Below are 20673 nucleotides of genomic sequence, written 5' to 3' on the forward strand. Positions count from 1 at the left end.
ACATCTAGTTCGCGCCGTCTCATGACAGCTGTAACAAACGTCGCCTGATGCATACCCCATCGCAATTCTTGTATTGCGATGATGTTAGCTTGGTATTTCTGTAAGACCGGGAGCATTTCGAAACAGTCATCTTCCCAACAGAAGGCCCGAACATTCAGACACATACACTTATCCGAGATTTACTTAGTCTTTTCACTGAACTCGTTATTTGCGTGGCGGGTCCAAAGTCCAGCGCACAACCCCTTGCTGGTAGTTGACATCAAGTAACTTAATGCCTGTTTAATTGCTTACATTCTCATATGAAGAGAAAATTCTGTACGAACTCCTTAGAATTACCCATTATGTAAATTGCCAAAGAGTTTTTGGAACTCACTAAGAAAGTTCAATGTTTCTTAGGCCTTTCGCTTAAGGGACTCTGCACCGGTATATAAGGAACATCTTTTATGAATCACTATTTTTCTATTTCCTAATCAACTACAATGTCAAGTTTGAGCGGTAACTCCTTCAAACTTCTATTAACTTTTTTTCAAAGAAGGGTGTAGGAACTTGGCTGGTTGTCAAGGTTACTTGCCCTAACCCTTTGTTAATCATCACACATATTTCTCAGTAAATAAATACTAATTTTTTAAAGATTTATATACATACCCACATACCACTGTGTACATGCAACGAGCTTCGTGAAGCTTTCTTATCACTCACCGCGGCATCCTTTCGAATAATACTCTCGCGCTTGGCATTTTTTCCACAAAATACATCCTGATAATTTCAGTTCTCTCTCGTCTATCGTCTATCTCTGTGAAGCTCTTACAGCAGCCAAACTCCGCATCACTTCAACTCCTTATATACACGTATCAGCTGTTTCACAGCATCCTTTTGTGTACTTCACGCAATTTCTCTCCGAGCAATCTCAATAGAAGTTCACCACACCTGCCACGCGCTCTCGATGTTGGAAGCTACCAACCAACATGCGACGGACCACTGCATCATTTAGTCATCGTCGCGCTGTCATCTTTATTGGTTCACTTTACGGAAGGAAATATAACGGGAGTGTTCACTACAACAACACCTGCTATATAGTGTACTATCAGTGTTTGGGTGTGTGCGTGTGAGCGTTTCGGTTTGTGTGTGGGAACGCGCGCGCCACTGTATGTTATATCGTGTGCATTTATATACTGGTACACACATACATACATATCTGCGTATATAATCGTCCTGGTGTACATACATATGTATGTATATAAAATTCGGCATCAACAAAAACTTGAGTGAATGTGAGTGGCACAGCTGTGCAATTCGTGCACTTGTTTTTTTTTTTTTTTTGGTAAATAGTTTTAATTGTTATAATTTTTGTATATGTTTGAGTGTGCTCATCTATATAAAAGTATCTAAAAACATGTGTATGTGATTTTAAATTAAAAATGGATATACTTATAAAATTAGTTTGCAGAATACATAGTATCTATATTTACCACGACTACATATATGTATGTGATAAATGATATCTGCTTCAACTAAACGAAAATTTACCTACAAAAAAGTGGCTGTCACTGCCGATCAACCACTCAGCCCCTCAATCGCTAGGCGTGTGGGCATGTAAGCGTTATGAGCGAATGAGTTGTTAATTGAATGTGACAAATACCACATTTGCAGTGACATTTTTCAATGACAGCAGTGACGGTGAAATGGCAAACACATATTCGAACAAACATAAACGTGTAGCAAACAACAACAAATAAATGGAAAACCAAATATCAGAGAGTTCATTAGTAATATGCCGCAATCTAACGACCCCAAATTTTCCACTGACTTATATTTGCGCTACACATCTGCCACCACCAGATTGTGCGCCTGTAAATATGCCTTCCTCTAAGTGTACCTACTTGTACGCGCCTGCCACGGCAATGGAAGTCAAAATATTTAGTGTAACTGTCAGTGAGGCATCAAATATAAAAGTTTTCAAAGTGTGTAAAAAGGGAAAAAGGAAACAGCACGCTCGCTAATTGCAAGCATACTCTCGTCTTAAAATACATACATACTCGTACATAAATATATGTAGCTACTTATACATACATATGTAACGGGTGATTTTTTTGAGGTTAGGATTTTCATGCATTAGTATTTGACAGATCACGTGGGATTTCAGACATGGTGTCAAAGAGAAAGATGCTCAGTATGCTTTGACATTTCATCATGAATAGACTTACTAACGAGCAACGCTTGCAAATCATTGAATTTTATTACCAAAATCAGTGTTCGGTTCGCTTTACGTCCGATTTATGGTCTACATAATCGACCAAGTGAGCAAACAATTAATGCGATTGTGACCAAGTTTCGCACTCAGTTTACTTTATTGGACATTAAACCAACCACACGAATGCGTACAGTGCGTACAGAAGAGAATATTGCGTCTGTTTCTGAGAGTGTTGCTGAAGACCGTGAAATGTCGATTCGTCGCCGTTCGCAGCAATTGGGTTTGCGAAACACATTTCGAACCGAACACTGATTTTGGTAATAAAATTCAATGATTTGCAAGCGTTGCTCGTTAGTAAGTCTATTCATGATGAAATGTCAAAGCATACTGAGCATCTTTCTCTTTGACACCATGTCTGAAATCCCACGTGATCTGTCAAATACTAATGCATGAAAATCCTAACCTCAAAAAAATCACCCGTTATATGTAAGCTACTGTTGTGGGATTATTTAATATTGTGTTAGTGTATTTGTAAGTGCGCGCGAAGTTAATTGGCGGCAAATGTTGTTGACGATACAGATGACGACGGGATGCCGTCTGATGTTGACAGCTACGAGAAACCATAACTCGGTCAGTCGGTCGTGGCGTTTGGAGTCACATGTTACGCATAATTAATGATAAAAACAAATATGGAAAATAAACACAACTATATTTATACGTATACATATATGTATATGTGTATAAATGTGTGTGTATAAACTAAAAGCTTACTCGCTTGAGTTTTATGGCTCGGTATGCTATTGCCTACTGTACGCCACAGGGCATTTAAAGGACACGTCACGTGACTGAAAGAAAAGGAAAGTAGCAATGCCTTTGAGGCGGTGTTTTCCTGCTGAGTGTGCAAACTGGATTATTAATTAAATTGCGATAGCTACCCGATAGAGAAATCTAGGTGCTTCAGGATTCGCAGTCGTAATTATTTTTAGTAACCCGAAGAACACCCTAAACGGAAGTTTTTTTTTTAACAGCAGAAGCAAAACCTATTAAAATTTACATAAATACAAAATGCTTTCAGGACTGTTTGACAATGTGGTGACAATATATTATTTTAATTTTAAATTTTGGATAGTAACACCTATCTAAGTGCAAAATTGCCACATAATTAAAAACAAAATATTGTCCATGAAAATATAGCTCACCAACTTTTGTAATTACATCGGAGATATCCGAGATATGTATGTCCAGAACCGTGCGATTCAAACTTATATATAAATTTTTTAATTGAACACAAACAAGTAAATTATACATCAAATAAATTCGTGCGTGATTTACTTTGTTTAAATGCTGAAGGAGTTATAAGTAAACAAAAGCTTGTAAAAACGGAAATTTTCGAAAACTTAAAGGCGAGGTTTTGTACGTTTTCAAAAAAATTCAAAACGGTTGGGCGTAATATGTGTATCAAATTCCGTACAGATTGGTGAAGTGGTTTTCTAGATACACATACATTTACTGCCATCTCAAAATGGGACATCCCAAATTTATTCTGTTAAGATTTCTAGTCTCCCAAGTTAAATAATTTTTATTTTTTATAAAATTTTGGTTCATAGTAAAACAATACCCATAAAAGCCACGATTCTGAACTGTACAAACAAAAAATTGGAAAAAATTCGATAACATTTCCATTAGTTTTCGTGCGAATTTCCAGACTTAAATTAGAAATATTTTGATTTTTTGATTTTGTAGCTCACTAGAATCGATGTTTTTATATATAAAATGATAGGAGTATTTCATGATTTTTGACACCTTTAAAGTTTCTACAAATTACTATTAATTTTTAAGTTTTTTTTTGTGTACGGGCTTGCTCAATTTTCTCCATACAATATGTGACTGCATTTATTTTTGTATGGAAGTAAGAAAGTTCACTAAAAGAATATAAAAAATTAATGTAGTTTGAAGCAACTTCAAGCTTGCATATTTTTGTATTAAAAATCAGTGGGCTAAAAATTGCAGTCTTGAAATATTTCTAAAAAATCTGGCCAATAAGTTGGAAATTTTCATTAAATTTAATATAATAGGTAATACTGGAAGCGTGTCTTCCGTATATGTATGACCACATCATCCATTTGGTTTCTTGTTTTTCGATCAGAGGACAGCTACGTAGTATGATGGAGTTTTTTTTCACGGTGAAACCCAGTACTGCATACTACAGATGGATGCGGGGCTAAATATTAAATCCGGATCCCGCCCGTCCTGAGATTTAATTTTTACCCACCCATCCCAATGTTTTTCAGACTTGTACCGCGGGTCCCCAGGGTCCCGATATCTATTCCTAAGTAAAACTCACAAACAGATTCTCATAAAAATAAAATCGCCGTCAGGAGTCGGCGTAAAACTGTAGGGCCCTTCCATTTGTGTGACAACATCAAGGGGGTACACTTAAACTTTTGAGAGGTCAAGATTTGCATGAATTGAAAAAAACCGGATAGTTGGATAAAATATAATCCGGTTTATTGGGATTCCGGTTTTCCACCAGCCTAGCAGAGATAGTTAAGGGGAAACTACCGGACTTCCAAATTTTTTTCTGCGACAGTAGTTATTTTAAAAAACGCCATAGGTACACTTTGGGATAATTCCGGTTCCAGAGACGACAGTGGTACATTTAATACAAGTCACTAGATTATGAATTTATTTCACTTTGTCCTGCTGGGTATTCATAAATGTGACTATTCAGATACATATGCGTATATGCAGAGCTGTATATCATGTATTATGCGTTTGCGTATATAAGTTCGTTTTACTGTTGGTGTTATTCATTGATTGTATAGTAGTTATAAACAGATTTACAATTTAATTTGAAAATGGTCTCGATTGTTTAATTGTTTTGGGTCACATTCAAATAATCAAGTAATGAATATTGAAATGATGAATATGGAAAATTTAACCAATTAATACATCAGCGATGACAACAAAAAGGCAAAAATATCTGTTACAAAATATTAACAATTGCGTATAGATGTGTAATAAAAGTCATGAGGTATCGAATAAACCGGTCGGAAGTGTACATTTGTAGCAAGTGTTAATTTGTAGGGAGAATCATTTAAACATATGAGCAAAACACGGTTACGGTAACTGTTATACTTGAGTGAATATTTTCACATATTTATTAAAAAATGTGTACATAAAATTAAGTTAAAACAAATAAGAAAGTCTAAGTTCGGGCGGAGCCAATCGCCCCTGGTTAGTTTTTGTTCTCGGCCCCAAACTTCACCTTCACCCTTGTAGTGCCAAATAAGAAAAAGAAGAAAATAAGCAGAAAAGTATAAATTTTTATATATCCTTACATTAATAATAGAAAGGCCCTAACTTGCTTTCGTCCTAAATCTAGCGGATTTTTTGGATGTAGAATTTGATATTCTGTTAAATTATTTAATTAAAACAAAAATACTATTTAAGGCCTTTCTATATTAAAATAACGATAGAAGATACACAAGGGTATAAATATAAAAAATTGTTCGAAACGTAACCGCTTTTTGGAAAATATTGCTATACGTTCGCGTATTAATTTGAAATTTCCCACTCGTAATTTTCGAAGAAAAAAAATCCAGTTTTAATATGGCAAATGTTACTCATACTTACGGTAACCATATTTTAGGAATACAAATATAGTAAAAGTTTCTGTTTTATATTCATATTCTGCCAGCTTTACCTGAACCGTAATATAGAGCATAGAGGACCTTTTCCTTAAACCCCTGCAAAATTTCTTAAACACTCTCAGTGAAGCTTGCGACAAATGTTGGCTGCAGTTAAGCATACCAAGTTAATTGGAAATCAATTTTTGTAATTGAACTTTCAAATACATACACTGAAAGACTTCATGTCTTACTATACATATGAAATAAATAAATATTAATTCCAGTGTAGCGTAAATGGCACTAAGCAAACAAACATCTTACGTGCCTACTTTGATAACAAGTTTTCGATAAGAATCCCCGTTAGGAGCGAATGGTGAAAAGTAAAAGCTAGACTCTAAATCTATTTCAATCTTAAGCGATGGTTCTGAGCTAAAGAATAAAAAAAAAAAATAAAAAGAATAACTACTTCTAAGCATAAAACTGCGTCTACCATCTACTTTGAAGGCTTCGACCCAAAGTTATAGTGCAACAAAATCTCTTCGAAGGTAGCAACTCAAGGAATAATGGTTCTAAGCGATTTGGCCACGCGATGCATAAAGAATGTGGTATGCGTTCGCGAGCACAAAAATATTCTTAGAAATAGAATTGGCTCGAAAGGGAACTAACCTGTAGTCGTTCAACTCTGCGCTAAACGCCGTCAAGCAAACTATTTTCAAACGAACTATGGCTCAGATCCATTTTCATTGATCGTCTCTCCGTTAGCTCATTCTCTGCCATTGCACTGCCTTGTTCTAAATACGACAACGTAATCTGAAGCATCTCTTATCAAACAAATGCCCACCATACTAAAAATCTTTGAGTTTTCACAGCCTTTTCCGCTGTATACGGGAAAATAAATGGATCCTTTACATAAAAAAGTAGATGTAGTACACATCAGGTCATTTTAATAAATCACAATGGGGGCTTCTGGCTGAATTGTGTCTCTTTAAATTTTCTATACAGTGTGGCAGTCATAACCCCACAGTAAGTCGCGCTAGTTGACAACCAGCGCACGTAATCTCTAAAGTCCTAAAATAGTTCCCAAATTGAGTCTCTGTGTCTCTATCTATATCCTTTTCTAAATACCTCTATTTTAATCTTTCTTTCTCTATCTTCATCTTTACTTTTGACGGTATCCTCATCCTCATCCACATCTTTTTTTAATATATTTATCTTTGTTTTTACTTTTATGTTTATCAATTTCTTCATCTACATATTCCCCTTCACCTTTGCCCTTTTATATAAGTAAAGTGGTGAATTTAACTTAGTCTTAATTTTTGCCTTTAACTTTAGGCATCTTTATCCTTTTCTTTATCTATGTACGTACTCACCTTTACTTTCGTTCTTGTATTGGTCTTTTTCTAAGTGTTATCCTTTAGCCTTTAATTAGCAAGTTTTTGTTAAATTAATACCATGTACATACTCTAGAAGCACTTGTTTCAGCCCCAACCATTTCCGTTGCACCATTTCCGTGTGCAATTTCCGGTGAATTTGCCATTTTACTCCACCAACCAACCGGCTTTTAGATAAATAAATGAAGTCAAAGGAAAACATCATAAGAAAAAGCACTGTACTTTGGAAACAAAGTACCATTGGTCACCGTACTCATACGCCATGTACGAGTACGGCCATGTATGATATGGCGTATGAGTAACCTAATTTCGTGCTTCTATTTCATACTAAAAATTATTCCACATTTTCCTTTGACCATTCGAAAGGTGTTTATTTATCCACCGATTTTCATCGTTACTAGCTTAAATTTTTGGCAACAAATAATAAAATTACAAAAACGGTGTTAGTTTTTTAATTAATTAATAATAATTTATGCGACCCAAAATTAAGTTAACGTGTCTCAACGATTTTTAAAATCGTTTCAAAATTAGAGATTTTCGGTACTGAGTTATTAAGCCCAAGGTATTGCATTGTGAAAAGAATTAAATAATAGCACAAAGTTGATACTTTTCCTACTTTTCACATGCCTCCAAAACAACATATAGTATCTAAACATATTTTGGATGTAGTTGGAGGTAGAAAAATTTTTCGTAAGGCTCAGCGAAACACGCCTTGCATTTGTTAGTAGTACATAAAATTAATTTGTTCAATATCTTAACGCCTTAATACTATTCTTTAAGCTTAAAAATCAGTAACTTTCAATTTTCTGCGCACCACTTAAATAAACTTAATTAAATAACCCAAAGTCAATTGAAAAGGATCAAATAGAAACGAGCTGTGATTTCGAAGAAAATATTAACAACGGCATCAACTTGAAACTAACGTGAGTGACACGTGAGTTGGCAGTAAAAGCAAAGTGTAAGGACGATGTGACAAACGTCACAAAAATATGTTAAGTGCGATGTAACAACCAAAAAGCGAAGGCGAATACGCTTTTAACATGAAAATACACTCATGCAGAGTCTTGATATTTGTATTTTATTGTGTGATATACATACATAAGTGTGTAAGTACATAGGTACATAATATATACATGCATACATATAAAACTACATTACAAGGAAGTAAACAAGAGTTACTTACTAGAACGCACATTTCCGGTCAAAGTTGGCGGTAAATTTTCGAAGGAGTGCGAGTGTTTCTAATTACCACACGTTGGGCCATAAAATGTTGCAATGAAGATGACACACAGATTTACGCTACATTTGAAAGTCTCTTATATGTATATACAGACTTCTCGTTCAAATGCTATACTATGCACTGGTGACGCACAAAATGAATGTGTAAATATGTAAGTATATATAACTAATTTACGTCGTATGTATGTGTGTACACTTGTGGATATGCTTGCTTAAATGCCCGTATGCAAGACTTTGTTGAATTGTTTGTTTGTTTGAGTGAAATTTATGTCATATCAAAATTCCTGCATTGCAATCAAATAACCACAACATTATAAATATGTACATATGTATGTAAGTATGTTTTGCCATTTAGGCGTTTTGGTGACAAACACATAAAACAACATATGTGTATATAAATTATGTCAAACGCTTTTCTAAGTCATTTGATGTAGCACTTTTGTGTATAAATCAGTCCAAAATTTTGCTATGGTCGATAAATTTTCATTCTAATAACTACATTTACATGTGCGTTTAACCAATAGGTCAAGTAAACATATTTTTTGATAGTTATGTGTGTAGGTGCAGTTAGTGGTGATGTCCTGGCTAATTACCACACATGACCAAATATCTGAACATTCTTTACAAATTATCGAAATTTAGTTTCGAAATATTTAAGCTAAGCGTACACGGTAGAGAAATCTCTCGAGAGTTTCACTGAAATAAAAATCTCCTCTCTCAATTAAGTTTACACGGTAGAGCAACTCTATGAGATATTCACTCTAGCTAGAGAAAAAATAGAGAAATCTCAACTTTTATCTATCACGTACTCTACAAGCCTCCCGCCTAGAGTTAGTTTTCCGTCTCGAATTGTTGTCAATGCTTGTTGTATGTACATATATATGTATTTATATCAAAGCCACGATGTAGAAAATATAGTTGACGCCATCAGCGGAGCGCCAACCCTTCGTCAATTTGACAGCATTCACCTATTTTCTGACGTCATAAAATACATTTTCGAAATATGGACAAGAATTAAATTTTCCTATTGCATTTATTTGCCGAAAAAAATTGTACCTAAAAGTAGGCAAATGTACCTAAAAATTAAACATGGCAACCTCTCTCTTCGGTACTTTGTGTACTTTTACTTTTGGACTCGCATCAAACAACCTTTAATATTTAAAATTCCCTTGAAAGGAGTTTCTCCGAGCAGTTCCAGCCAAACATATATGTATGTAGGTATTCACCAAGTTGAGCAAGTGGCCTGGCACTCTGACAAAACAGCAGATAACTCAAGCAACGAGTATTGCCAGTGTGCCAGACCACCTGCTCAATTTGTGAGTACCCCTATTTTCAAAATTTAACAATCTGTAATGAATTTCATTCTCAAGACTTTACTATATGTCTCCGTAGATCAAAAAGTCTATTTAGCTTGCCAAATAGAGCGTAGAGTTGTCGTAGAGTTTTCGATCTAGCTTCGTTGGACTGTGTACACGGCGAAAAAGTCTCGCTAAATAACTCTTACATAGGCTTTGTGGGTGAGTGTACACTTATACGCAGTACAGTAGATTCATTCTTGCCCTCCATTAATGGCACAGCCACAAAAAAGAGTCGGGCCATACCTACTTTCCTTACGTATTTTGATGCGCTGAATGTAAATCTGAAGTCTGGTTTTTCAATCATTGAAGGTTTTTTTCCTTACCTTAAAAAAGGTGATGCTTACATAATATTCGTCATGAATTTAGAGCACTAAAATATATAAGAATATCTTATCTCCAATACCCGTAATTTTTTTTAGGTGACTGTGTAATTTTTCAACAATGCCCAGCAACTTTGAAAATAGATTCCCCTATACACACGATTCTCTCTTAACACGTTCTCAGCCACCTTTTTGCCTTTATGGAGCTCCTCCAACTGCTGGCACAAAATGTAGATGGGTCTTTCAATCCTTTTGTTATTCACCCATGGTTTCCGAGTCCAAGAAATATTTCACTGGAGTGTCTTTTTCCCGCGAAAACATTTTATTTTAAATGCATTTAACTATTTCCATGACATTATTTTAATATTATACTGGCTCAGTTCATCATTCCACCATTTTTGGGATAGTATAGCTCTTTTCAAAAACTCTGAAACCTTCTCATCTTTGGCCAACATCGTCCACGTTTCTGCGTAATCTAAAAAGATGAGTCTGATGAGAGATGCGTAAAGCGCGATACTTATTCCTACAATACCTGCGAGCATGATATAATTATTCGCAGGTATTTCCTTCGCAGAGAATTATGGTTCGCATAGAAGTTCGCGGCCCCTTATTTTCATTTTGACGCAATTAAATGTTGATTCCTTCACTTTTAGTTGCATTTGATTTTTTGTTTTTGCCTCATTTGATTTTAGGAAAGCTCTCCGGGAGAATTCATATAAGGTGATGTTGCTAGAAGAACTCATTCGCCTCGCTGTACATATGCCAAAACTTCTTATGAGTGAGAGAGAAAGTTCGATTGTTTGCGTTCTCTTTCCCTCTTCTTCCGTGAACGAAGAAATTCTGAAAACTGACATTTGTGTACCGAAAGCAGAAAGGAAATACATACATATTTTTTGTTTTTGTACTACCGCTACCACCTTATATGTTGTTGTTTTTTTGTTTAAAAAATTTACAAATACAATAAATAAAGGTAAAAATGTACAAGCAACTGCTACATGAATTGGATCCCAGCAAACTGGCACGGACATGGTTGGACCAGTTGCCAAAAGGTTTAAAAATCACGTGAATTATTTTTACGTTCAAGAGGAATTTCCGCCCAAAACAAAAAATTTAAAAATAATGAAAAATAGTGTTCAATAGAGTTTTTGAATTTGTTTAGATATCTACTAAATAAGTGCTTATTTTCGCTTTCTGAAAGAGCATGTTTTATAAAAACAGATACATATATTTAGTGATGGCAACACAGTTGTTTTGACAAAATTTTTTTTTATGTTAATAAAAATTTAAGGTATGCAGTTTTATATCGCATTCAATTTTAATATAGTAAAGTACAAGTTGCCGGCCGCTGTGGTGTAGTGGTAAGCAGTGCGCGCGTCCACTCCGCAGGGTCTGGGTTCAAAACCTGGTCAAAGCAACATCGCAAAAAGAAAAATAGAAAAAAGGTTTTTTCTTAAAATCGCTGTTCGGAGTCGGTCCCTCCCCTCTGTGTGACGACATCAAAGCGCACGCAACAAATCGGAGCAAAAGCTATTATTATTATTATTATTAAAGTACAAGTTCCCAGCTACTAAGAATTCGCGTTGATTTTTTATTAATTTTATTTTGCCTCCGTCCAAATACATTAAAAATAGTACACCCCAATCAAAATTTCAAGTATAACTTTTGTTTTCTTTTTTTTCTTTTGGGGAACCCTATAATTTTTTTCGACTAGTTTTTATAATTTTACATTTATTTAAAAGAGCAGGAGAATCGATTTAAAAAAGCGGCACCCATCAATTTCTCCGAAGTTTTATAACGATTAATTTAAGCCATTACAATTGAAAATAGGTTAGTATTTATGATATATAGGAACGTATGCCATCTTTTCCAGTATTTGGTGATAGGCAACAAAAAATGTGATTCCATTGCGCACAGGAGTCGATGTGTTGATTAGTGCACCCTCAGGCCCGAAGTGAGAATTGAGTGGCGAATCTGTTGGCTGTATGTTGAAATTTCAGTTTTTCAAGGTCGAGCTTTCCTTGTATTGCTGTGCACAGACTTTTTTTGCACAGAGGCGTGTTCACATCTTGCCTACAGCAATATGATGATTTGAGTCGATTTTTGGTCCTTGGATTGTGTGCACATCTAACACACTGAAAATGTGCATGCCTTTCGTCTATCACAACATGAGCGATATGGTTTCTCGTTTTTCGATTCGGTGAATACTTCCTAGCCTGGTGGATGTTTCTATGCTGGAACCTGGTGTTACGGGCGACTATCCTTAGCTCCAGTGCCAAGTCTTTCAGCCTTAGTTCTATAGGAGTCGTTTTGCTACAGCAAAAAAATCATATATATGTTGAAGAAATGCACATAAAACTTCATAAAAATGTCGCTTACGAGTATACATATATGTATATATATTGGCACCCCCCAGTGTACATTTGCGTACCATACGAACTAATTTATGTACATTTATTTGCCACAGATTGCATTAGACCGGCATTTTCATTCTGCCTACTTATAATAATCTGATATTTTAATATGTTTGGTTACATATGTACCTATTTATTTATTTTGTGCTTATGTTACAATAACACATATTCCAGATTCTACATAGAATACTGAGTAGGATTGGTAATTGAATTGCTGACAGCATGCGGCTTGAAATATTGCAGGTAAAATGTAAATCACAGAAAATATTAGGTACCTTAAATATATTTCCAAGGGCGACTTACACGGCTTTCTTGGAATATTAAAATTGAAGCTTCCTTTGCATTGCCTGACATTTTTTTATATGCATGTACATACATATTTAGGTATGTATTTTTGTGCAGATGTAACACACTTCACGCAGTGCGAGCTAAATATGAGTGCGCCCATTGGAGGTCTTTTGCACGTGGATTCACATACGACATGTGCCAGTACACGCTTGTGTGTATGTATGTATATTTGAGTACAAATACTAGAATTCTGTATGCATGTAAATAAGTGGATTTATGCAACTTTTGTGTAAAATTCTCTGTGCACTTTTAGTTCGGTTGTCATGCAAAGCATCGTTCGTTCACAGGCAACACACATAACAAGAAAGGCAGTCAGTCCTCCGCTATTCTGCCTTTTAATTTTACATGAAGAAGAATCCCGCTGTGCGAGACGTGTGGGTGGAAGAACTGTTTGGCCATTCTAAAGTAAAGTATGTACATAAGTACAAAGGAAAGGAGGAAAATGTGGCCTTACGAGCTATCACGAATGCCTTCTTCTGCTATTATCGCCATCCATGTATTTCCTTTACAGTTTTCTGTTGTTAATGCTTCCCACACATCGGATTTGTTGCTTCCCAGCAAAAAAACCGGATTACCACAGAAATTAAAATGGAATCGAACTAAGCGATGGTAATCGCTTACCCTTTCGCTTCGAGAAGGCAGTATTTTAACATGCGCATGCCATTGGGCGTAAGCCCTTACCCGCAGCATTACCTTCGAACGAAAGGGGAACGCATGGATAAATAGAATACAGAGAAGCGAACAAAGAATGTTTTACGGAGAAACTAATGTAGAATGCCTAGATAAGTACATACCTATATATGTACTATATTAAAATGAAAACAGAAAATGCAAATTGTCTTAAAAGATTAAAATTATTTAAAAATTTTATAACTCATTTATACATACATACATATGAAGGTATTTAGGTATTTAGATCTTACTTAAGAATCGGTACTTACAAACATACATATTTAATTAATCTTAAACTTGTACTTTCTCACTCATGTACTTCAACTTCATTGACTGACTTCAACTTCGCTGTAAATTCAACAAAGCAAAATATGATTTTTAGGCAATGGAATTTTCACAGAAAGTAACGGTAGAAAAGAATTTCAGCTGACTACGGTGAAGCATTCTACTTTGCGTTCTCTGTAATGAATCAAAGCAGCGAACTTAATAAAATATTGTAGAACATTCTACTATGCATTACCGGCAATGCCTAAACGCAGCGAAAAATTAGAAGACATTATAAGGCAATGCGTTCTAAAACACGTTACCACTAAAAGCGATTACCGATTTTGCTGGGTTGTTGCACAAAAATACCTATGTATATATGTATATAAAGATATGTATGTATGTACTTGAGTACGTTAGTGCGCTTGAATAACAACGAAAGCGGTCAAATGGGTTATAAAATGCGTTCCTTTTATGGCTTATTTGGCACAATAATTTCACAACATCCTTTCACTACCTGTATACGTCATGTACGAGTATGTTTGTATATACACTGAGGAGCAAAACCGGAACAGTAATACATATCTTGTGATATATTCGCAATATACGAAAACTTTTTTGTAATCCAGTTTCGGATTTCACATTTCCAATGTATATTTCATCAGAAGGCGACAAATTGATGATACATATCGATACTTATCTTGTGAGTCTTTTCAAGGTCTTGGAGTAGTTATGATGAATATCTGCTCTGTGGTGGATTTATGAGGTCCAGAGTTACAATCACTTCAACGAAAATGGACTTTAGCCTATGGTCGCATCACTTGGGTGACCGTGATGTCCATCTTCGCTCTTACGAGAAAATCAACCAGCTGACCATGAGCACCTGCCTTATTAGCCCTAGTTGGGACGACCATGTTTATAACTCCTTTCGGCTGACGCACTCATCCCGGTGACTTTTATAAAAATATGATAAATGCCACACTATAAAGGACATTTTGCGGGAAAATTGTGGTCAATTGAAAAGGATTATCTTTCAACAGTAAGACCTGATTATTTTGACAGTTTGTATTTAGATGTACCAGAATCATATTGAATCCACTATCAAATGTGTTGAGTGCAAGAAATAAAATTTGTCTGTTTAAATTGTCATTATTAACTATATATATATATGTATATGTATGTAAATGTACATTATATACTTGTTTTCATTCAGGTGAATAAAACTTGCAACATGCAACAGCTGACTATTATTATTATTTTTTCTACTTAAAGTTCATTACACAGTCACAGAAGATAAGTTAACATAATTGATTGAAAATATATTTTTTGACCGAAAAAGGTGAAATAGTCACCCCGGTGACTCGTCGGTTAAAATACGGAGTATTCCAGATGAATACCCAGAAATCGTAGTCATTCAAGCGTTTACATTGGCGCTGTTACCAAAATTCAATTGTGCATAGCTAGATCTGAAAACCAGATCCAGATCCTGGAATGGTATACTACTTACGACCAATAAAACAAAGAAAATAGTTTAGACTACAGAACAGGCTATACGGTGGACTCGCCAACGACTCTCGACGAAAACTCTTTAAATGGCTAAATGGTAATTGTACATATGCATATATGTACGTTAGAGTGGCCAAAAAAAAAGAGTTTAAAATGTTAAGCTCTCGCCACCTAAGATTTTTCTTAATGGAAAAAAGAATACCCGTATTTTTTTAATTGATATTTAGAACTGCCTCAAAGCCCATGCCATTTTCCATGTATTTTATATGGGGAAAAAACACTTTTTTGAAGAAATATTATTCGATCAGAAAACTGTGGTTCTCTTCAGCAGACTTCCGATAATAAAACCAGTTTGTTTATTTTACCATTTCTTACGCTAACCATTTTTATGGGTTCCCCGTCGCCTTTATTTTGGGTTTTTGGGGACCTATAAAAAATAGTTAGTATTAAAATATGGTTAAATAAACAATTGGGTTTTGTTATTGGAAGTCTCCTGAAGTGGATCGGAGTACCTTAATTAAAAAAAATTTATTTTTAAAAATTCTTTACCATTTCTACGAAAGAGTGTTTTCACCATACATATAAAATACATATGTACATACATGGGAACCTTCATGAGATTGAGGAAGTTCTATATATCTTTTCTCAACACAATATACGGCATTCTTCTTTTCCATTTCGGAAATATTTTTTTGATTACCTAATATGTGTCTGCATATTCTGCAATTACCATTTTACAACCTTTACATTACTTTGCTCTTAATGCGTTAATGGCTACATGAAAAATTCGCACCGAATGCTGCTATTAAATTCATTTTGAATAAGAAATGATGCAGACCGGACGCTGGTACGACCAGTGGTTGGTTGGTTCTCTACGTCAGCCATTTAAAATATTTAAATACGTATACACCTGTACCCATAACCTTTCAGCGCTACCAATGAGTTCCTATTTGTGCGTGTGTCGGCTATTAAAGAAAGAGTGTGTGTGTGTGACTCATCTAAAATGGAAATTTGCTCATATAAATTTTATTAAACGCGCGACCTTTTTAACGTTTCGCTGACTTTTCTTTCTTCACTTTTTTCTTGCAGCCTTCGTGGGTCCTTTTTAACTAAATAAAATCGAGTCTTCCATTGCATCACAAAAAGTTGTTCACTGTTGTTTTTGTTGAGAAGTATTTTGGTAGTTCTTGCGTTTTTTTTAGTTTGTTTTTGTACTCGTATGCCTTCCAATGCGAATAAGGAATACACATACAGCGATGGATGATAAGCAAACGATTGGGAAAATGAGTAAAAAGCGGAAAATTTCATTTAATTATGCAGCGGCCAAGTTGTGTAAGACCCGAGTGAGGCCGCCAGTTGCCAGCGAAACGGTGAACGACATTGCGTTATTCTTGCTGGTGGTACTTGCCATCATTACGTCAACCAAAACAGGTGAGTCTGACACGTTTAATATAGCTACTTTTATGCATACAGATGAATATATAAATGTATAGCCATTCGTATAAAAAATGCCAGCACGTCATACAAAAGTACATCTGAACGTTAGGCTGGACATTTTTGTAACATCAGTTTATATAAATGAGCACCAGGCTGGAAAATTTTCACATTTTACTTTGAGAAACTAATTGACAAATCTGCAGCCAGTCTGAGAATAATAATATTCCTAATAACACAGCCCACAAAAAAAACTTGTCATGTGCTTTTGACAGCAATACCCCTAATGTTTTGGTGGCCGGAACACGAATTTGAAGTCCATTTTGTTCAATCACATCAGAATTTTTTCCTAATACCAAAAGCGGGGCGGATATTTTGTGACATGCACGTTTTTTGAGGTTAAAAAATCCTGCCGTGATGAAGCAAAACGCACTTCTGATTCGTGTTCTGCACATCAAAATACATAAGGAAAGGTTAGTCTGATCCCCGAACCCCGAAACTTGTTTAGTAGGTGTGTGGCTGTTTACAGCTGTTTTGTAGCTTTATGTAGTAAGACCTTTGCATTATTAGTTTGAAAACTTTGTACGTTGACAACATCTTAGCTAGTATTAGTATTTACATACAAGTCTGTGTATGCCCAAATCTTGTATAAAATTTACTCATTTAAGGGCTGCCAGATAGAAAATCTCAACCTTGACTGGCTAAGCATCAGCTAGATTGAATTCGCTCCAGACATTGTTTTCATGTCGGATCGGTGCGATCGATTTCTGCCATTAGTAGAAGTGTCATCAATGTGGCGTCGAGCTAATTGAGTGCAAAACCTTAGCAGCGATTAAAACAATTCGAAGTTGAATACTTTGAACCTCGGCCCCCCACGAAACTGTTGCCGTATACACGTTTGAAAAGGTAGGAAACAGCATTAACACCAAAAAAGTAAGTGCGCCTGGGCCACACTGGAGAATTGAAACTGACGTTACATATCTAGTTTTTCTCATAACCAATATGTACGTACCCACATGCATACAACTGCTTTTGCTTAAGGTTAAATTTTTTGTCTTTTTTCTATCTATGGCATTGACGCATTAAGTTCAACTTTTGGAAAATAAAATTAAATTGAAGCAAATTGATTTAAACTTTCAGCACATTGATTAAAACTGTGGGCAAATAAAGCTAAATTCTACTGTAGTACTTAACAGTATCTGAAAAACTGAAAAATACAATAAAAAAGCAAATAGCAGTTTTTCAGATACTATATAGTACTACAGCAGTGTTTAATTTTATTTGCCAAAAGATTAATTTTGTTTGCCCAAAGTTTAAATTTATTTGCTTAAAGCTTAAATTTATTTGCTAAAAGCTTAAATTTTCTTGCCCAAAGTTTAATTTTATTTGCCAACAGTGTAACATATAACCCAGATCGTTCTAAATACATTCGTTTTTCCGATTTATTTCATCTTCATTTTTACTTTTATACTCTATCGATAACGAAATCGATAGTAACATCTATCAAAATATCGATAACACAGCCGATAAAAATATCTATAACAAAATCGATAATAAATTCGATAAAAATATCGATAGCAAAGTCGAAAATAATATTGATAGCAAAATCAGTAACAAAATCTATAGTAAAATCGATAAAAATATCGATAAAAAATCGATAAATAATCGATAATAAAATCGATAAATATTTGATAACAAAATCGATAAATAATCGATAGCAAAATCGATAAAAATATTGATAAGAATAAATATATGAATAACAAAATCGATATGAATGACAAAATCAATAAAAATATCAATAAGAAAGGCAATAAAAATATTTATAGCAAAATCTATAAAAATATCGATAACAAAATCGATAAAAATATTGATAACAAAATTTATAAAAATATCGACAGCAATGTCGATAACGAAATCGATAAAAATATTCGTAGCAAAATCATTAAAAAATATTGATAACAAAACCGATAAAGATATCGATAGTAAAACCTATAACAATATCGGTAAAAATTTCGATCACAAAATCGATGAATATGTCGATAAAAAACCGATAAAAATATCGATTATTATATCGATAAATCCCGAGAATCCCGAAAATCTCTCAAATCCCGAAGTAGTTCCCGAATAAGTTCTGTGTATATCTCTTCCCCTATCTACATACATATATCCTTTTCTCTATAATTACCTTTGTTTTAATCTTACTTTCTCTATTTTCATCTTAACTTTTATCGGTATCCTCATCCTCATCTTTTCCTTTATATATATCTTTGTTTTTACTGTCATGTTAACCATTTTCTTCATCTATATGTTCCCCTTCACCTTTGCCCTTATATATATCTTTACGCTACTTTGTTTTTTTTTTACCTTCCTTTTCTTTATCTATGTACGTACTCACCTTTACTTTCGTTCTTGTATTGGTCTTTTTCTAAAAGTTATCCTTTAGCCTTTAATTAGCAAGTTTTTGTTAAATTAATACCATGTGCATACACTCAAGTAGCACTTGTTTCAGCCCCAACGATTTCCGTGTACAACTTCCGTGTACATTTTCCGTTGCACCATTTTCGTGTGCAACTTCCGTGTGCATTTTCCGTTGCATCATTTCCGTTGTATTTACCAATTTACTCCCAATCAATCAACCGCCGCTAACGTAATTTCACTTCAATAATAATATTATCCTTCCTAGCAGCCAGTGTGCTAATTAAGTTAGGGTTATATTGTATATATCCCCAACAAATAATAATAATAATAATATTATCCTTGAAATTCAATGAATAATCGGCCTTTTTTTTTTTTGGACTGATTAAGAAATTGAGAAGTAAAGTCCTCTGTCGACGTACAAAAACCGCACTATATAAGTCATTCATCATGCCCGTGCTGGTATATGGCGCAGAGGTATGAGTCGTTACAACATCCTATAAGGCGGCCTTTCGAGTATTCAAGGGAGAGATTTTGCGAAAGACTTTTGGGTCTGTACGCAGTAACGACGATGGAACGATGAGCTGTATGAGCTTTACAACCACACGGTCATAGTACAGTGGCTCCGCTGTCTTGGACAAGTCGTTCGAATGGCCACAGATGCTCTAATCCTAAAATTATTCAACTCAAAACTCGCTGATGTTAGCGGACGAAGAAGAAGGCTGCCTCTACGATGGAAAGAACGGGTGGAGATAGACTTGACAGTTGCATACAAGAGAAACGACTGGCGTACGTTACAGTATCAAAGAAGAAAAAGGTTAAAGTGTATTTCTTTATGTAATTAAATATCTGTGTATCCAGAATGCCTCCAGGCGTTGGCGGTTTGAAAAGCAGCAATGGTGTTTCTTTTGTCTTGCTTAGTGCGGTCATTTATGCTATGTAAACGGTGCTCTTATATGGGCGCATTCTCTCAAGACTAAGGCATATAGACGTCTGCCCGCGGATGTATTTAGGCCTTCTGCAATACAAGCGTATTTAGGACAAAATAAATTTGCAATTACTGAAATGATGACTTTCAAAATATTGGCAGGCGAAGTTAAAAGAATATGGTTAAACAAGTAAGAAAGTCTAAGTTCGGGCAGAGCCGAACATTAAATACCCGGCGCACGTATTAAATATATGTTTTTCGCCTTACCGAAAGCTACGGCTACATGGTAAGCCGGGGCGTATCAATTTTGAGTAAATTAGAGTCCTTAGATTTCGAAATTTTGAAGTTTCAAGCAGTTCTGAAATTTACCGTTATATGAGAAGCGGCCGTTATTTTAGTCCGATTTCAATAATTTTCAACGGTTTGCTTATATGTGGCAAGCACAATAACCACACCGAGTTTGGTACAAATTGGTAGAACGGTTACTGAGATACATATATGTGATCATAAGTGGGCGGTGCCACGCCCATTTTCCAAAAATTTATCACAAACGTATTTCTTGGT

General features: G+C 35.1%; 1 protein-coding gene across 1 annotated transcript in view; it reads left to right on the top strand.

Annotated features, from left to right (window-relative positions):
* The first annotated feature begins 1020 nt into the window (after positions 1–1020).
* Positions 1021–20673, top strand: part of LOC108358435 (Down syndrome cell adhesion molecule-like protein Dscam2) — a 147493-nt gene continuing 127840 nt past the window's right edge. Inside the window, 2 exon segments of the mRNA XM_017609764.1 lie at positions 1021–1078; positions 16422–16763. Of these exon segments, the coding sequence (XP_017465253.1) occupies positions 16562–16763 (202 nt within the window). The 5' untranslated portion in view covers positions 1021–1078; positions 16422–16561.

This window comes from Rhagoletis zephyria, unplaced genomic scaffold, assembly GCF_001687245.7.
Source record: "Rhagoletis zephyria isolate East Lansing unplaced genomic scaffold, Rhagoletis_zephyria_1.1 Rzeph_scaffold_00255, whole genome shotgun sequence".
Classification (NCBI taxonomy): Eukaryota; Metazoa; Arthropoda; class Insecta; order Diptera; family Tephritidae; genus Rhagoletis; species Rhagoletis zephyria.